Source organism: Euleptes europaea, chromosome 17, assembly GCF_029931775.1.
Source record: "Euleptes europaea isolate rEulEur1 chromosome 17, rEulEur1.hap1, whole genome shotgun sequence".
Lineage (NCBI taxonomy): Eukaryota > Metazoa > Chordata > Lepidosauria > Squamata > Sphaerodactylidae > Euleptes > Euleptes europaea.
Window position 1 is genome coordinate 21,086,598 of NC_079328.1, and position 18,777 is coordinate 21,105,374.

The 18,777-nt window shown below is 45.9% G+C and overlaps 1 protein-coding gene across 1 annotated transcript in view; it reads right to left on the reverse strand.

Annotated features, from left to right (window-relative positions):
* GALNT8 (polypeptide N-acetylgalactosaminyltransferase 8) overlaps window positions 1-18,777 on the reverse strand; it is a 39,646-nt gene that overhangs the window by 19,266 nt on the left and 1,603 nt on the right. The window contains exons 2-5 of the mRNA XM_056862315.1: window positions 12,444-12,744; window positions 7,148-7,314; window positions 6,019-6,202; window positions 4,626-4,823 (exon numbers count right to left, since the gene is read on the reverse strand). Of these exons, the coding sequence (XP_056718293.1) occupies window positions 4,626-4,823; window positions 6,019-6,202; window positions 7,148-7,314; window positions 12,444-12,744 (850 nt within the window). The remainder of the gene's footprint in view (window positions 1-4,625; window positions 4,824-6,018; window positions 6,203-7,147; window positions 7,315-12,443; window positions 12,745-18,777) is intronic.

Here is an 18,777-nt window from a genome sequence, read left to right on the forward strand (position 1 = left end):
AAATCATATGGTTAAACGCATTGTTCCGTCACATGCGTTAAACATTGAAAGTAACAAGAAAGTCTTTGCGAATATATTGCCAACTTGCAACAAGGAGACGTTCAGTTGCAGTCACGAAGCGTCAAGTAGTTTGAAGTGTAGATAATGATTTTCTTCTCTAGCCGCTTCATAGAGTATAAAAACTCATAATTCACACGAGTGGCAATGGCGGATATATTCGCAAAGACTTTCTTGTTACTTTCAGTGTTTAATGCATGTGACTGAACAACGTGTTTAACCATATGATTTTGACTTTCATGCATACTATTGTACACATAATGAATTCATAATTGTGTTTTTGTACATGCCTAAATTGAATAAGATTACTATAGCATTTAAAGCATTGCTGTTTGTTTTTTCTGCTGTTGCTTGTTTGCTAACCTCCAGGTAGTAGCTGGAGATCTCCTGCTGTTACAACTGATCTCCAGCCAATAGAGATCAGTTCCCCTGGATAAAATGGCTTCTTTGGAAGGTGGACTCTATAGCATTGAAGTCCCTCCCCTTTCCAAACCCCACCCTCCTCAGGCTCCACCACCAAAACCTCCCGCCGGTGGCAAAGAGGGACCTGGCAACCCTACTCTGTGGCCCTGAGATTTAAGCATCTGCAGACAGGGCCATACTTGACAACTAGAATATATGACGGTTTTAATAAGTCAGTTAAATTATTCCAAAGTTCTAACAACTTGACAACAGGGCATCCATGATCTGATACTTTCCCCAACTTGCACAATTTCCACTTTGGAACAAATAGCAGCTCTAGGGGATGAGAAAAACAAACAGGGATCTGGCTGTCTCCTTCACACTGCAACAACCAAAATCAGAGCTACCCATAGGGTTGTCAACTTCCAGGTACTAGCTGGAGATCTCCTGCTATAACAACTGATCTTCAGCCGATAGAGATCAGTTCACCTGGAGAAAATGGCCGCTTTGGCAATCGGACTCTATGGCATTGAAGTCCCTCCCCTCCCCAAACCCTGCCTTCCTCAGGCTCCACCCCCAAAACCTCCCACTGGTGGCAAAGAGGGACCTGGCAACCCCAGCTACCCAGGAGTTTACTTTCATGACAGAACAGGAGTGTTAGCAGATCTAATCACATATCTCCGGTGTCTTTTGTACTTTGGCCAAAAATCACACCATAATCCAGGATCTCCTTATTATGTTACTCAAACAACATACAACATTTTTTGCGTGAAAAAAGAAAATAGATGAGTAGGGTTGCCAACCTCCAGGTACTAGCTGGAGAACTCCTGCTATTACAACTTATCTCCAGCCAATAGAGATCAGCTCACCTGGAGAAAATGGCCTCCCCAAACCCCACCCTCCTCAGACTCCACCCCAAAAATCTCCAGGTATTTCCCAACCCAGAACTGGCTTCCCAATAGATAAGGGCTGCTGAGCAGGGTTGTCACCCTTCCCATCCCATATGTTTTTCTGGTCAAAACAGGGACAATCGTCCTCCTCCAAGGTGTTATTATTCCTGGAAGGGCTCCTGTTTATGCCGGGGAGGGAGCAGAGGCAGTTCCAGTCATCAAAACCGCACAGAGTTAAATCCTTGCACTACAGGCCTGAGGGTAGGGTTGCCAACCTCCAGGTACTAGCTGGAGATCTACTATTACAACGGAGCTCCAGCCAATCGAGATCAGTTCACCTGGAGAAAATGGCTGCTTTGGCAATTGGACTCTATGGCATTGAAGTCACTCCCCTCCCCAAACCCTGCCCTCCTCAGGCTCCACCCCAAAAACCTCCCGCCGGTGGCAAAGAGGGACCCGACAACCCCAGCTACCCAGGAGTTTACTTTCATGACAGAACAGGTGTGTTAGCAGATCTAATCACATATCTCCGGTGTCTTTTGTACTTTGGCCAAAAATCACACCATACTCCAGGATTTCCCTGTTATGTTACCCAAACAACCTTCCGCTGGTGGCAAAGAGGGACCTGGCAACCCTAAGACGAAGATCAGTTCACCTGGAGCTTCAGAGGGTAGATTCTATGGTATCACATTCCTGCTGAACTCCCTCCCCTCCCCAAACTCTGCCCTTCCCAGGCTGCTCCCCCAAATCTCCAGGATATTACTAACCCAGAGTTGGCAACCCTGTATCCTCATTCTATCTCATTTTTATCCCACTCTTCCTCCAAGGAGTTCTGTGGGCCACCCCTCCTCCATTTTATCCTCACAACAAGAATCCTGTGAAATAGCTGAGTGAAGAGTGACCACTGCCTAAGGTCACATCTGAGCGGCGATTTGTTCCTGGAGATCCCCAGTCTCTTATTACTACACAATGTGTGTGTTTGTGCCGTCAAGTCAAAGCTGACTTAAGGCAACCCTGTAGGGTTTCAAAGCAAGAGACGTTCGGAGGTGGTTTGCCATAGCCTGACTCTGTGTGGGCTGAGTTCTGAGAGAACTGTGACTGGCACAAGGTCACCCAGCAGGCTTCATTTGGAGGAGTGGGGACTTGAACCTGGCTCTCCTGATTAGAGTATGCCGCTCTTAACCACTATACCACGCTGGTTCTTTAACGATACAATACTGTCTCCCAATTGTGTTTGAGGTCTGGTGGCTACAAGATAATGGGGTTTCTCATCCAATAGGTTTGAGGTCTAGGGTAGAGGTGCCAGGTGGAGCCTGAGGAGGGTGGGGTTTGGGGAGGGGAGGGACTTCAATGCCATAGAGTCCAATGGCCAAAGCAGCCATTTTCTCCAGGCGAACTGTTCTCTATCAGCTGGAGATCAGTTGTAATAGCAGGAGATCGCCTGCTACTACCTGGAGGTTGAGCAACCAAAATAAACACCACTGTACTGTTACCAAAGGTTAGGAAATAAGCACAGAGTATGGCTGAAGAAACTTACAATCACTATATGAAGCAAAGTGTATTAAAGTGCATGAGGTGACTATAAATAAATAAATAAATAAATACATATATACAATTTCACTAAACAGTCCAAAAGGTACAAGTATCAAAGTTCATAAGTAGAAGCTGGAACGATGTCTTCATGTATATTTGTTGTTGCAGGGGGACGATTGTTTCATTTCTTCCTCAGCCCCATTTCAATGAGAATCACTTCACATGCATGGTTCCTTATGCAGGCATTAAAGATATTTTCAATTCTCCCGTTGGGATGGAAAAAGCAACTTAAGTATATTAAAAGTCTTCAGTTCCACAAGGGATACATCAATTCACATACATAGTTGCACAGACGATTCTAGACGTTCCCAAAGGGATACAAATGTTAATGCACATCGTTCCAGCTTCTACTTATGAACTTTGATACTTGTACCTTTTGGACTGTTTAGTGAAATTGTATATATGTATTTATTTATTTATAGTCACCTCATGCACTTTAATACACTGCTTCATATAGTGATTGTAAGTTTCTTCAGCCATACTCTGTGCTTACTACCTGGAGGTTGGCAACCCTAGACTAGGGAGATACAGGTTGGGGGGGTCGTTAGTACAGGGTTGCCAGCCCCTGATGGGGGCAGGAAATCTCCCAATCCCCAGTGGCAACAGAGGAAATATGTTAAAAAATGTAATTGAGCCAATGATGTGACATCCGTTCCAGGAAGTGATGTCAGGCCTTTCTAAGAATCACCAGAAACTCTACAGTTTTACAAGAGTTTCCAGCGATTCCTAGAGAGGTGTGATGTCACTTCTGGGGTTTTCCCAGAAGTGACATCATGCCATTGCCAACAGCTCTCCCCCAACTCCTTGCCCCTCCTTCGGGTCTCTTGCTGGTCGGCAGGCGTCAAGGAGACAAAACTCTCCGATTTTGCAGCTAGTTGGAGGATTCCAATCACGAATTTTCTGTTCTGGTAGCAGAGAAAGACCCGTGCTTTGTGTGGTAGCCTTTCTCCTCGGTTTGTACAAATAAAGCAATATGTAATCTCTAAACCCAATGAAATGTTGGGTTTCGCACAAGCCCCTCTCAGAGCGCCTGCGTTTACCACAAGGTGCCATGGTGACTCTGCATTTTATCCTTATATGGTAGTGTATTCACTGTCTTTCATTATATGGTATAAGAATCTACCACCTTATATGGTAATGTATAGGCACGATGCGCCCGCGCGTCTACATCACTTCCAGTTTACTTGGAAGTGATGCGGACGCTCTATCAATCTTGGCCGAAACGCTGAAGTTGCTAGAGCGTCCACGTTGCTTCCGGGTTTACCCGTAAGCAACGTGGACGCTCTAGCAACTTCAGCGTTCCGGGTAAACCCGGAAGCAACATAGGCTCGTTGTGCATGCGCTCATGCACACGGTGCCCGCCGGCCCTCAGCTGGTTGGCGGGAAGCCCGGTGGACTGGCGGGATTTTACCCGCCACCACCGGGCACTTGGCAACCCTAAATATATCCACTGTTTTGTACTGAGTATAAAAGTCTACCTCGCCTTTGTTCTGGTGTGGCAGCTTCCCCCGTTCTTTGTTTGGGGTCTGTCCGCCCAGTTCTCTGCTTGGCCAAATAAAGAGCTGTATTCTTTTTTTTCCCCAACCTCCTCCCCATTGTCTATTATTGGACTCTACGGGCAATTAGGCACAACAGAAACTCACCCTCTGCCAGCTGCCCCTGGAATTAACTATTCCGACTTACGTGATTGGTGCTGTTTCATCTTTGAGGGCATACCAAGCCTGTGGAGCTGGCTCATAGAGACACCAGAGGGCCCAGTCAAAGCCATCCGCAGCCTCGACATACTGAACCAGTTCAAAGTCATCAAAATGGATGTTATCAAATGCTGGGGATATGATAACCGTGCGATCTTCCTTGATTCGAGACAGAATGGGTTCAGCCCTGAAACAAATTAATAGACCGCTGCAAACAACACATTTCTTGTACATTAGAAATACAAGACCCTTAAGGGGTGGAAGCACCTCTCCTATGAGGAAAGGCTGAAGACTCGGGGAATTTTAAGTTTAGAAAAGAGACAACTGAGGGGACAAACACAAGAGAGGCTTATAAAATTATGCATGTGGTAGAGAAAGTCCACTTTTTCTCCCTCCCCCAAAATACTAGAACGCAGGGGCTTCCAATAAAGTTGATGGGCAGTAGATTCAGGACAGACAAAAGGAAATAATTCTTTTCCTAGCGTGTGATTAAATTATGTTCCATCTCACCACTCCAGCTGCCAAGTATGAGGTAAAAAAGGGCAGAAGGAGTAAATAAAGACAACGGAGCCTGGAGATCTCCTGGAATTACAACTGATCTCCAGACTAGACATCAGTTCCCCTGGAGAAAATGGCTGCTTTGGAGGATGGACTCAATGGCGTTTATACCTCACTGAGGTTCCTTCCCTACCAAAACCTCACCCTCCCCAGGCTCTACCCCCAAATCTCCAGGGACTTCCTAACCTGGAGTTGGCAACCCTATGGTATGTTCCTCTGGTGGGAAGGTGACTTCTACCACAGGAAAGTACCTCCGCTAACGGGACAAATGCACACGACTCAGTCCACAGGGGCACCCTGGATGAAATTATTGGGGGCTTGCTAGAGTCTAGCCTCCAAACAAATCTGCAGGACCCCAACCCTGATAAAAACACTTATGTGAATAGCGGTATAGCTCATTCCATAGATTCTGCAGGGCATCTCATTTATTTTAGCATAAACTAATTCATGACAGATGGCCAATATTAGGGACTCTTCCAAAATCCTTATCTCAATTTTTCCCCAGAAGCTGGAGTTTGCTTTAAGAATTGGAGGAAGATATTAACACTCTTCTCTTTGCAAAATGTTCTTTTTGTTATCCCCAGCAAATTGTTTACTGCTTGAAATGCATTTATAGATCAGTATTATCAATTTTTCTCCCGGACGTGTTGGGTTTCCATTTTTTCCTGGTTTGTGATGCTGATCTTACGGTGTGGCACTGTACGTACCTTGAGTCACTGTATGAGACTACCGTGGGAGCAAATGAAATTTGCCCTAGATGAAATCCCTTTAATGGGGGTATTACCGTGGGGAAGGGAGCATTCCCGTCTCCATTTTATTCCTACCATTTATGATTGACTTCAACATGCGCATCCAGGATAGCTACCACATCACCACTGGATGCTTCCCAGCCAGAAATCCGAGCTTGCGCGAGACCTTCTCTTCTCTGATGCCTGACCATTTTCACCAGCCCAGGAGGTTTTACATTGTACCTTTTGATCTTCTCCTCTAAAGGCCCTTTTAGCTCCTCTGGAAAACAGCATTGCACATTTTAGTCTCTTGAAATATTAATAAGTGCTGAAATACAGAAAAGATCAATTAGGTTACATCATTCATGTTTCCCTTTTCTCTCTCCAGTACAAAACCGTGAATCTTTCTTACTGTATAATGGCCAGAGGAAATTTGGCTGCTCAGAACTCACACGGAGGTTAATTTAAAATGCAGCCAGGCTGTTCACTTCAAGCTCATGTGTTTCACTCACATACGTGTGGCTGCCTGCTTTTCTCAGCTGCTCACTGGCAGCTCTCCAGAAGACATACACACATACCCCGCTGGAGCAAAATAAGCTATCACTAGTTGTTTCAAGAGGAGTTGCCACAGCACCTTGAAACGGCTTGGGCATTTTATTCTGGTGATGTGCTCAGTGGCCATGCAGAGGACTCCTGTTGCACTTCTCTATAAGAGAAGCCCCTCTGCAACCTGCTCTCCGTACGCAGCATGAGCAGGATTGATGCCCTAGCCAGTGACAAGCATACCCTGTTGCTAGGATTCCCAGCTCCAGGTAGGGCAATACATGGAGATTTGGGGGTGCAGCCTGAGGAGGGCTGGGTTTGGAGAGGGGAGAGACTTCAATGCCATAGAGTCCATTTGTCAAAGCGGCCATTTTCTCCAGGGCAACTGATCTCTGTCACCTGGAGATCAGTTGTAATTAGGGTTGCCAGCTCTGGGTTGGGAAATACCTGGAGATTTTGGGGGTGGAGCCTGAGGAGGACTGGGTTTGGAGAGGGGAGGGACTTCAATGCCATAGAGTCTAATGGTCAAAGTGGCCATTTTCTCCAGGGGAACTGATCTTTGTCCCCTGGAGATTAACTGTAATAGCAGGAGATCTCCAGCCACCCCATGGAGGGTGGTAGCCCTACTTATTGTATGGACCAGTCACTGTGGCCTGTAATATTCTCTGTCCGTGGGACTCACCAAGTGAACTGTAGTCATCAACCAAGACAATTTCTTTCAAGAGACGTGAAGGCGTTCGATTGATTATGCTGGTGATCGCGCGCAAGATGATGGATGTGGCCTCGTTCGTGAATATGAGAACGACACTAATTGTTGGGAGGTCATGTGGATATTTTTTCTCCAGGCACCTGTTGGAAAACCAAGAGAAGGAGAATCTGGCACAACGCTTCCCGCACAATGGAAGCAACAGACCATCAGGAAGGAAAGGACCATCATGATAAAACGTCGCGAAGATTCCAGGAATCGCTCTTTTCCATGACAAAACAAGGAGAAAAAAACATTTCTGTCTCGATTTGCTCTGAACAAATTATTCGTCTGCATGAGAGGAGGAATGAAACCGAATATCCGTTGAGTGGATGTAGTTAAAATTATATCCTCTGGATATCTGAAAATGATTTTTTCCCAGGTTTTTCAGATTAGGATTGATGGAGGCCTCTGTACCCTGTTGTGTGGTGAATGACGTCATCCACCTCAAAAGCCTGCCATGTGCCTGATGTGGAGAGCATATAGCAGTGGCTCTTCGGAGTACTGTTTCCTATGGGACCTGTCCCGTATTCCAGAAAAGCAGGTGGTTTCTTTAGAAATCGGAACAATTATTATGGGCCCAAGATAAAATGGTTTTATTTTTAAATCAAAACACCACTTGCCCGTGATGATTATATCAAGGTTGTGCAAATGGACGGGCTCTGTGTTGGAGGCTAGATTAACATATACAGATGAATATGATGGTGAAACGGGGCATACCACTACTGAATGCTATCTCATTAAAAAACAAACACACAGCCTCCCAGTAGTGGGGAAAGAACTCTCGATGCTCAGAGATACTCTGGAACAGTTAGATTCAAGTCCAGTAGCACCTTAGATGGACCCGATTTTCAGGGTGTAAGTTTTTAAGAGTCAAAGCTCCCTTTGTAAGAAACCTTCGTCAGATACAGTGGTAATTCAGGACATACAGTAATCACATGGCTCATTTGTTCGATGGGAATTGTGCATGTAGCTCTCCATGATCCACTGATGGAGTACCAATGGCATACAGCGTGGTGTAGTGGTTAAGAGCGGTGGGTTGGAGCAGTGGAGTCTGATCTGGAGAACCGGGTTTGATTCCCCACTCCTCCATGTGAGCAGCAGAGGCTAATCGGGTGAACTGGATTTGTTTCCCCACTCCTACACATGAAGCCAGCTGGGTGACTTTGGGCTAGTCACAGCTCTGTTAGAGCTCTCTCAGCCCCACCCACCTCACAGGTGTCTGTTGTGGGGAGGGGAGGGGAAGGTGATTGTAAGCCGGTTTGAGTCTCCCTTAATTGGTAGAGAAAGTCGGCATATAAAAACCACCACCTCCTCCTCCTCCTTCTCCTTCTACAAAGTGCTAGATTCTCCCACAAGTGCACAGCCCTTCTGAAAGGGTTGATCACAATAGTGCAGAATGTACATGGTCTAGGGTTGCCAGACTCTAGATGGGGCCTGGAGAACTCTTGGAAGCACAGTTGGCCTCCAGACTGCAGGGATCAGTTCCCCAGGAGAAACTGGCAACTTTGGAGGGTGGATTCTATGGCATTATACCGCTCTGAGGTCCCTACCCATCCCAAAGTCCACCCTTCCCAGGCTCTACTCTCAAATCTCCAAGAACTTCTTGATCAGGAGGTGGCATCCCAAACTTGGCCCAAAATGACACGAAGACTCTGTGTTGCTACAAATCCACTGTTTTCCAGTTTGCTACCAGGTTCAATTCAGTGTGCTGGTTTTAACCTCTGAGGCATTTCAGGTCCTGGGATTCCCAACCTCCCACCCGCCTGCCTGAAGCATAGGGTTTCCAGGTCCCTCTTCGCCATCGGCAGGAGGTTTTTGGGGTGAAGCCTGAGGAGGGAGAGGTTTGGGGAGGGGAGGGACTTCAATGCCATAGAGTCCAATTGCCAAAGTGGCCATTTTCTCCAGGTGAACTGATCTCTATCGGCTGGAGCTCAGTTGTAATAGGACATATCCAGCTACTACCTGGAAGCTGGCAACCCAACTGAAGCACCTGTCCTTCATATGAAAGGAAATCAGAGATCATTTTATACATATGTGGTAGGACTGCCGTAGAGCTGATATTCATTAGGAAATAGTTTGAAGTACTGTATTAAATGTTTGGAAAAATCAAATTTCCCTTAGATCTGAACATCTATCTGTTAAATTATGGGGCTATGGTATGGACATCATAACAAGAATTACTTTTGAATATTTTGGCTTTAACAAGGATGATATTTGCTTGATATTGGAAGTCCCTATTATTGGTTAGTAGAGAAAGTAGCTAGTAAAAATAAAGGACGTAACAAAAATGACAAAATTAACAGCTAGGCTTGCCAACAGGTCAGGAGGAAAATGTCTTGGTGATTTAAAAGAGACTTAATGAGAAAGGCGATGTTATTTACTTCCGTGCCATGAAAAACTTCAACGGGCATTTCCATACATTAAACCTCTGCTAAAGAGACAGGACATTCTCCAGCTAATTAGCAACCCTAGTAACAACTCTACAAATTGGTTCTTGTAGGTTATCCGGGCTGTGTAACCGTGGTCTTGGAATTTTCTTTCCTGACGTTTCGCCAGCAACTGTGGCAGGCATCTTCAGAGTAGTAACACTGAAGGACAGTGTCTCTCAGTGTCAAGGGTGTAGGAAGAGTAATATATAGTCAGAAAGGGGTTGGGTTTGAGCTGAGTATTGTCCTGCAAAAGTATTGTCCTGTAAGTATCAAGATAATGTGCTAATGAGGGTATGGTGTGTTAATATGGAACCATTGTATCCTGAAGTGATCTGTTAATGTGTGTAATCCAAAACTAATCTGTATGGCTATTGTTGAATGTTGTCTTTGTCTGGAGGTTTTTCAGGGCAGGAAGCCAAGCCTTATTCATTCTTAAACTCTCCTCTTTTCTGTTAAAGTTGTGCTGATGTTTATGAATTTCAATGGCTTCTCTGTGCAATCTGACAAAATAGTTGGTAGAATTGTCCAGTCTTTCAGTGTCTTGGAATAAGACCCTGTGTCCTGTTTGTGTCAGTCCATGTTCAGCCACTGCTGATTTCTCAGGTTGGCCAAGTCTGCAGTATCTTTCATGTTCTTTTATCCTTGTTTGTATGCTGCGTTTTGTGGTCCCGATGTAAACTTCTCCACAGCTGCAAGGTATACGATATACTCCTGCAGAGGTGAGGGGGTCTCTTTTGTCTTTTGCTGATCGTTTTTGAAAAAACATAACCTACAAACAGTGTTTAAACCCACCAAGAAAATACAACAAATGCTACGATCAGCAAAAGACAAAAGAGACCCCCTCACCTCTGCAGGAGTATATCGTATACCTTGCAGCTGTGGAGAAGTTTACATCGGGACCACAAAACGCAGCATACAAACAAGGATAAAAGAACATGAAAGATACTGCAGACTTGGCCAACCTGAGAAATCAGCAGTGGCTGAACATGGACTGACACAAACAGGACACAGGGTCTTATTCCAAGACACTGAAAGACTGGACAATTCTACCAACTATTTTGTCAGATTGCACAGAGAAGCCATTGAAATTCATAAACATCAGCACAACTTTAACAGAAAAGAGGAGAGTTTAAGAATGAATAAGGCTTGGCTTCCTGCCCTGAAAAACCTCCAGACAAAGACAACATTCAACAATAGCCATACAGATTAGTTTTGGATTACACACATTAACAGATCACTTCAGGATACAATGGTTCCATATTAACACACCATACCCTCATTAGCACATTATCTTGATACTTACAGGACAATACTTTTGCAGGACAATACTCAGCTCAAACCCAACCCCTTTCTGACTATATATTACTCTTCCTACACCCTTGACACTGAGAGACACTGTCCTTCAGTGTTACTACTCTGAAGATGCCTGCCACAGTTGCTGGCGAAACGTCAGGAAAGAAAATTCCAAGACCACGGTTACACAGCCCGGATAACCTACAAGAACCAATGAACTCTGACCGTGAAAGCCTTCGACAACTCTACAAATGTCTAAGAATATCAAGTATATGGACGAAAGTTAGTTGTCGTTGCATTGCTATCTGGAAAAAGAATTGGTGACTGAAGCAACCACTCTGGAATTAGGTAACATATATAATTTAAAGGTCTTAATCTCTACTTTGGCAGGGAATACAGAAGTAATGAAGTATTATGCCGTTTACTGGATAATGTTATAAGGGCTTTTGTATTACTGTTCTATAAAATCCATTGGTAATTTTTAATGAAATGTATTGGAAATATCTATGTATTTATTGTGTGTGTTAAGTGCCATCAAGTCGCTTCCGTTCCGACTCATGGTGACCCTGTGAATCAATGTCCTCCAAAATGTCCTATCTTTGACAGCCTTGTTCAGATCTTGCAAATTGAGGGCTGTGGCTTCCTTTATTGAGTCTGTCCATCTGTTGTTGGGTCTTCCTCTTTTCCTGCTGCCTTCAACTTTTCCTAGCATGACTGTCTTTTCCAGTGACTCTTGTCATCTCATGATGATGTATTTAAGAAATAATAATAAAATGGAGAAAACAAACAAGCTAGATCTATGATGGCAAGCAGCAAGACACCATCAGAGGTAGTTCCTGCCCTCTGGAATTCACTCTGTATAGAGACAAAGAAGAATCCACCCTCTTTGTGGAGTTTCAAAGAAGCTGCAAGAAGTTTTTAATTGATAAGGATTTGTTGTTTGAGTCTGGAATCCCAAATGTTCTTTTTTGTTTTGTTTTTAAGAATGGTTAGGAGGTTGCCTGTAGCTTGAACCATCTCTCTTGATGCCACCCTGTTGTTTTGGATCTGTTTGACCATTTTAAAAGAGGTTTATACAGAAGAAAGAAAGAAAGAAAGAAAGAAAGAAAGAAAGAAAGAAAGAAAGAAAGAAAGAAAGAAAGAAAGAAAGAAAGAAAGAAAGAAAGAAAGAAAGAAAGAAAGAAAGAAAGAAAGAAAGAAAGAAAGAAAGAAAGAAAGAAAGAAATCCACCTTCCGCTAATTAACCAGAATTGGGGAATGAAAATGCAGGTGCCAGATTTCATTACGTTTCATCTATCAGCCACTTTTTGTTGCCTGTTCAGCTGGATCTTGGCTCTTCCCTGTCTGCCTGCTTCTATTCTGGCTGTATCTTCTGAACCTTCCAAATCCCTTCGTGTCCCCCTTCCCACCCTGGCTCCTCAGCTTCTCTGTCCCTTAGTCCTGACCTCAACTCCACATTTGTCAACTTCCATTAGCCCATAAAAGTACCTGAGAGAGTCCTACTTCACCTGGAAGGCCTGGTGTCTTTGATAGATCTGTCCAGAGGCAGGCGGTCGCTAAGGTAGACATTGTACCCATACTGATCAAACAGGGCCTGAGCTGCCACTTGCTGGTCTTCTGCTAGGTCGTTTCCCCACTTTTTAAACAGACGGGAAGCTGGGAACCGCAACCTGGGTGCGGCTTTGTGCTTTGCCTCTTCCTTCTTTGCCTTCTTGGCTGCCTGTGCTCCATCTGTAGACTTCTCGGACAATTGTACATCATCGGCCAGCTTCCTGTCTTTCCCATTACTTGATAATTTTAGGGAATTTGCTAAAAAAAAGAAAAGAAAGAAAGACAGGACAAAACAAATGTCATGATGAAATAGGGTTGTCAATTCTAGCTTGGGAAATTCCTGGGGCCTGGGGATGGTGGATTCTGGGGAGGGGAGGGAGTTCAGCAGGGATATGATGCCTAGAGGTTGCCAACCTCCTGCTATTACAACTGATCTCCAGCCGACAGAAATCAGTTCACCTGGAGAAAATGACCGCTTTGGCAATTGGACTCTATGGCATTGAAGTCCCTCCCCGCCCCAAACCCCGCCTTCCTCAGGCTCCACCCCATAAACCTCCTGCCGGTGGTGAAGAGGGACCGGGCAACCCTAGATACCATAGAATCCATCCTCCAAAGTGACGCGAGAGCTGGCGGATTGTGCCAACGTCCAGGGATGACCACCAGAACCACTAGAGCTTATAGAAATGCAGTTGTTTATTTACAGTGCTATATACACACTCTCTCCACCTTAACTCCCGACACAGACTCACAGAGTCTTACACTTATATACAATGCCACCACCAGGCATCAATTAGCAGTACATGCTTAGTCACTTTCCAGGTGCAACACCACACCTCAGCCTCTGGCCTCAACTGGATCTGGCCAGTATAATCAGGCCTCCTAGGGGCTTTGCATCAGCCTATGGTTGACAGTTAGATCCCTTCCATCTAAGTCTGCCTGTCACAGCTAATATGACAGCCTTGCGATATTCCAACAAGGGAAATGATCTCTGTATTCAGGGATGACTTGTAACTTCAAGACAGCTCTGTCCCATGGAGGTCGGTGACTAGGATGCCCGCTAATGGCGGGTAATCTCTTGCTGATTCCTGCTGCTGCCCACCAACACTCACCTGATTGGTGGGCAAAAGCAGGCTAACTGAAAGGGGGGGACAGTTGGCATGTGTGCGTGATTACATCACTTCTGGCACAATGCAGAAGCACCGGCATCACATCAGGGGGACACGCTATCACTCTCCTCAAAACTCTATGGAAACCATAGAGTTTTGTGGGCAAGTGCTAGAGTGTGTCCACACACACACACTTGTCGGCAAGTGCTAGAGTGTGTCGACACACACACACATGGTACAATACTGGTGCTTTTACATCACGTCAGAAGTGACATCATTGTGCACACATGCCAATCACCGCCCCCGCCCCCAGATCCCTAACCAGTTGCCAGGAAGGACCTGGCAATCCTATCAGTGACCCTATTAAATGGAGTAATGCTGCCCCATTAATTCAAAGTAGGGGGAGTACCGGCTTGAAACTGGATGCAAGAAATGCAGCCTTGTATTCCTAGGTAAGATCCACCCCAGGAAGACAACATGAGGGTTGCCTGAAGCCCCTTCTTATCACACAGTGCAGCCCTGATCTAAATCATAGAATCATTGAGTTGGAAGGGGCCATAGAGGCCATCTAGTCCAACCCTCTGCTCAGTGCAGGATCAGCCTAGAGCATCCCTGACAAGTGTTTGTCCAGCCTCTGCTTTAAGACTGCCAGCGAGGGGGAGCTCACCACCTCCCTAGGTAGCTGATTCCACTATCAAACAAACTCTTGCTATAATTTTTTCCCCTAATATCCAGCCAGTACCTTTCCGCCCACAATTTAAACCCATTATTGTGAGTCCTTTCCTCTGCTGCCAATAGGAACAGCTCCCTGCCCTCCTCTTAAGTGACAGCCCTTCAAATACTTCAAGAGAGCAATCATGTCCCCCCCTCAACCTCCTCTTCTCCAGACAAAACATTCCCAACTCCCTCAGCCTTTCCTCATAAGGCTTGGTCTCCAGGCCCCTGATCATCCTCAGGCCCCCTTGTGCCTGGGAATGAAGTTCTGAGGGCAGAACTCCCAAACCCTGTCTGTTGACCAGACACAGGGGGACACGAGGACTTTGTGACATGTGAGTTGGCTCTGTGTGTGCTGAACTCTTCTCGGGGAAAACAGCTCGGGGGGAAGGCTGCTCACCAGGGTATTCTTCCATGTGGCCCTGGGCTTCTCCTCCCCCACCCCAATTACTGGAGCTCCCATGCCATCAGCCTGGCATAAGGTGGCCACTGGAATATTTTCCCTGCCCATGAACCAAGTTATAGGCAAACGGCTAAAGTGAGTCATATTAAGAACTTTAACTGGCTACTGCATGGGTGACCGCTCAGATATATTTGTTTCAATAAAAGCACAACAAAACTAAGGAAGCAGGAAATCCTTCAGTGCAAAACTCATAACTGAGACCCAACACAAAGTCCTAACAAAGCACACCACTTCCCGTAGTCTAGGTAGGATTGCCAACCTCTGGGTGGTAGCTGGAGATCTTCCGCCATTACATTTGGTCTCCAGACGATAGAGATCAATTCTCCTGGAGAAAATGGCTGCTTTGGAGGGTGGACTGTATGGCACTGTAACCTGTTGAGGTCCCTCCCCTCCCTAAACCCCACCCTCCCCAGGCTCCACCTCCAAAATTTCCAGGTTTTTCCCCACCCAGAGCTAGGGCTGCCAGCCATTGGTTGACAAGTCTAGGGCTGCCAGCCATTGGCTGACAACTGGTGGAACAAGTAGCCAAGTAGAGATGGCCAATGTCATGATGTAATTTCTGGCATAAACCCAACTGGTGATATGATAAGCACATGCTCTGCACTGGAGACAGTGCTAGAGTTTGGTGAGCTTAGAACCCAGGGCCAGGACCATGCCCTTTGAAACCATCCTGGGCCCTTGACAGCAATGGCCGCATCGCATCTGTTTCTGAACATCTAAAGGGAGGACAACCTCCTCACCTCTTGTAGCAGCCCATTCTGCAGGGTAGTCATGATTACAGGATACATACAGAGTCTGTTAGGGACAAATATAGACCCAGTAACTGATGCAAGGGGTTGTACACCAAGAGACACTCCCTCAAATATTTGAGTCCTGGGTCATAAAGATTTTATTTTTATTTACTTATTTTTATGAGATTTCTATCCTGCCCTTCCTGACCACAGTCAGGCTCAGAGCAGATGCCAACCAGGATAAACGAAAAAACTTAGTATAAAGTTCATAACCTCATAAACCTGATACCCTCAGTAGGTGCCATATCAATAAATACAATGCAGTGACGGGAATAGCCAACAGGAAAGAGCAGAGAAGAAGGAGAGGGAAAGCAAAAACCAAAGTCAGCTGAAGAAATAAAGGAAGAGGAGGAGGAGGAGGAGAAGAAGAAGAGGAAGAAGAAGAAGAAGAAGAAGAAGAAGAAGAAGAAGAAGAAGAAGAAGAAGAAGAAGAAGAAGAGCTGGTTTTTATATGCCAACTTTCTCTACAACTTAAGGGAGACTCAAACTGGCTTACTATCACCTTCCCTTCCCTTCCCCACACCCTGTGAGGTAGGTGGGGCTGAGAGAGTTCTAACAGAGCTGTAACTTGCCCAAGATCACCCAGCTGGCTATGTGTGGAGGAATGGGGAAACAAATCCAGTTCACCAGATTAGCCTCCCCTGCTCACGTGGAGGAGTGAGGAATCAAACCTGGTTCTCCAGATCAGACTCCACTGCTCCTAACCACTACGGATAGGGAGGCCAGCTGCAATTAACTGTCACTGCCTTGGCTGTATGAACTGTTGCTGCTCACACCCACCGCCACCAGCCCCTGATAACAAACGGTGTGATGCATTTTGTGCCAACTGAAGTCTCTGAGTTTTCCATAAGGGCAATCCACACTGAGGAATTTCAGTCATCCAGCAACAAGATTACAACAACCTGAATCAGCATGTCCAGGTCTAGTTTAAGAGGGGCAGAGCTGACAAACCAAGTTGGCCACAGCACCAACCCATTTCTCAAATAACAGCGGTGGGTCTATAAGTAAGGTCCTTTGCTTAGTCTGCAAAGAAGAAGAGTTGGTTTTTATATGCTGACTTTGTCTACCAGGCAGAATCAAACCGGCTTACAATCACCTTCCCTTACCCTTCCCACAACAGACACCCTGTGAGGCAGGTGGGGCTGAGAGAGTGTGTCTAGCTCAAGGTCACCCAACTGGCTTCATGTGTAGGATTGGGGAAACAAATCGAATTCACCAGATTAGCTTCCGCCGTTCATGTGGAAGAGTGGGGGATCAAACTCAGTTCTCCAGATCAGAGTCCCCTGCTCCAAACCACCGCTCTTAACCACTACACCACACTGGCTCCACTCTGTCCACAACAAGTATCCTCCAGAATAACAGCTTCCCTAGCCAACATGACCTCCTTTTGACAAGGATTCAGCATCAGGTTGTGCAGCCTTAGTCTCAACTGACTGGTTTAGAACTAACAGAGCAGCATCTGGGGGCTTAACTAAGGAAATAGTGACATGGATGTCCTCAGCATATTTGTGACACTGGATCCCAACGCGGTCTCATTCAGAGACCTGATTTAAATATAGAGATGGAACTGATCCTAATGGGTCCGGTACCATCCCCAGTAGTATTTCCGCTCGTATTGGAATGAGTCAGCGGACAGAAGCAACGCAGCAAGCATTCTGCCCACGCTTCATTCAAAACTTGGCCCCAGATAAAAATTAGTAGCCAAGCCATGGTCCATTGTGAGAATTCTAGCAATTCTCTTGGGAAACGAAAGGAGTTGTGCTTTACAACACAATGAAATTGTTTGAAACCACCCCAAGACTACATGTGGAACAGACTAGCAACACAGATGTTTCACAGTGCAATCCTATGCTCACTTACTCCAATCTAAATCCATTAACTTCAGTGGATTTAGACTGGATTGACTCTACATAGTACTGCTGCTCCACTACTGAATTTGCCAGCGACATGTGTGTGTGTGTGTGTGTGTGTGTGTGTGTGTGTGTGTGTCTGTGTGTGTGTGTGTGTGTAAAGTGCCGTCAAGTCGCAGCCGACTTATTGCGACCCCTTTTGGGAGTTTTCATGGCAAGAGACTAACAGAGGTGGTTTGCCAATGCCTTCCTTGGCACAGCAACCCTGGTTTCCTTGGTGGTCTCCCATCCAAATACTAACCAGGGTTGACCCTGCTTAGCTTCTGAGACCTGACGAGATCAGGCTAGCATGGGCCAACCAGGTCAGGGCGCCAGTGGCATACATACTCCTAAGCAGAGTTATACCCTTCTAAACCCATTGGCTTCATTGGACTTATAAATATGTAACTCTGCTTAGGATGGCATTATTAGTAGGGTTGCCAGGTGTGTCCCCCCTGGCTACCAGTGGGGGATTGGGAGTAGGGTTGCCAGATCCAGGCTGGGAAACTCCAGGAGATTTGGGGATGGAGCCTGGGAGGACTGGGACCTCAGCAGGGTACAATGCCATAGAGTCCACCCTCCAAAACCTCAATTTTCTCCAAGGAAACTGATCCCTGTAGTCTGGAGAAGAACTGTAATTCTAGGGGATCCTCAGATCCCACCTGGATGCTGGCATCCCTAACTATTAGCCATGAAAAATCACTAGAGTTTCTTCCGCTCTCCCACCACTAATGGTTCTGCAGTGAAATCTCATAAATTGTGCAGAATCTATTCAAGACTACAAAACATCTAGAGAACATAAGAAAATCTTTGCTGCATCTGAACAAAGGCCCATCAAGTCTGGCATTCTGTTCACACAGTGGTCAACCCGCTGCCTCTAGGAAGCCCACAAAAAGGATGACTGCAACAGCATCTTCCCACCCATGCTCCCCAGCAATTGATATAAAGAGGCATACTAGCTCTGGTACTGGAGAGAGTAGATATCCATCATGACTAGTAGCCATTGTGACTAGTGGCCATTTCTAGCCCCTTCCCCCACGATTTGTCCACTCCCCTTTTAAAGCCTTCCCAGTTGGCAGCCATCACTACATCTGGTGGCAACTAGTTCCACAATTTAACTATGCATTGTGGGGGAAAGTACTTCCTTTTGTGAGTCCTAAATCTCCCACCCTTCAGCTTCAGTGGTTGACCCCACGTTCTAGTATTATGGGAAAGGGACAAAAGACCACTCTTTCTACACCATCCATCATTTTATAGACCCCTGTCTAGGGATGCCAGCCTCCAGGGGGGACCTGAGGATCCCCTGGAATTATAGCTCATCTGCAGAC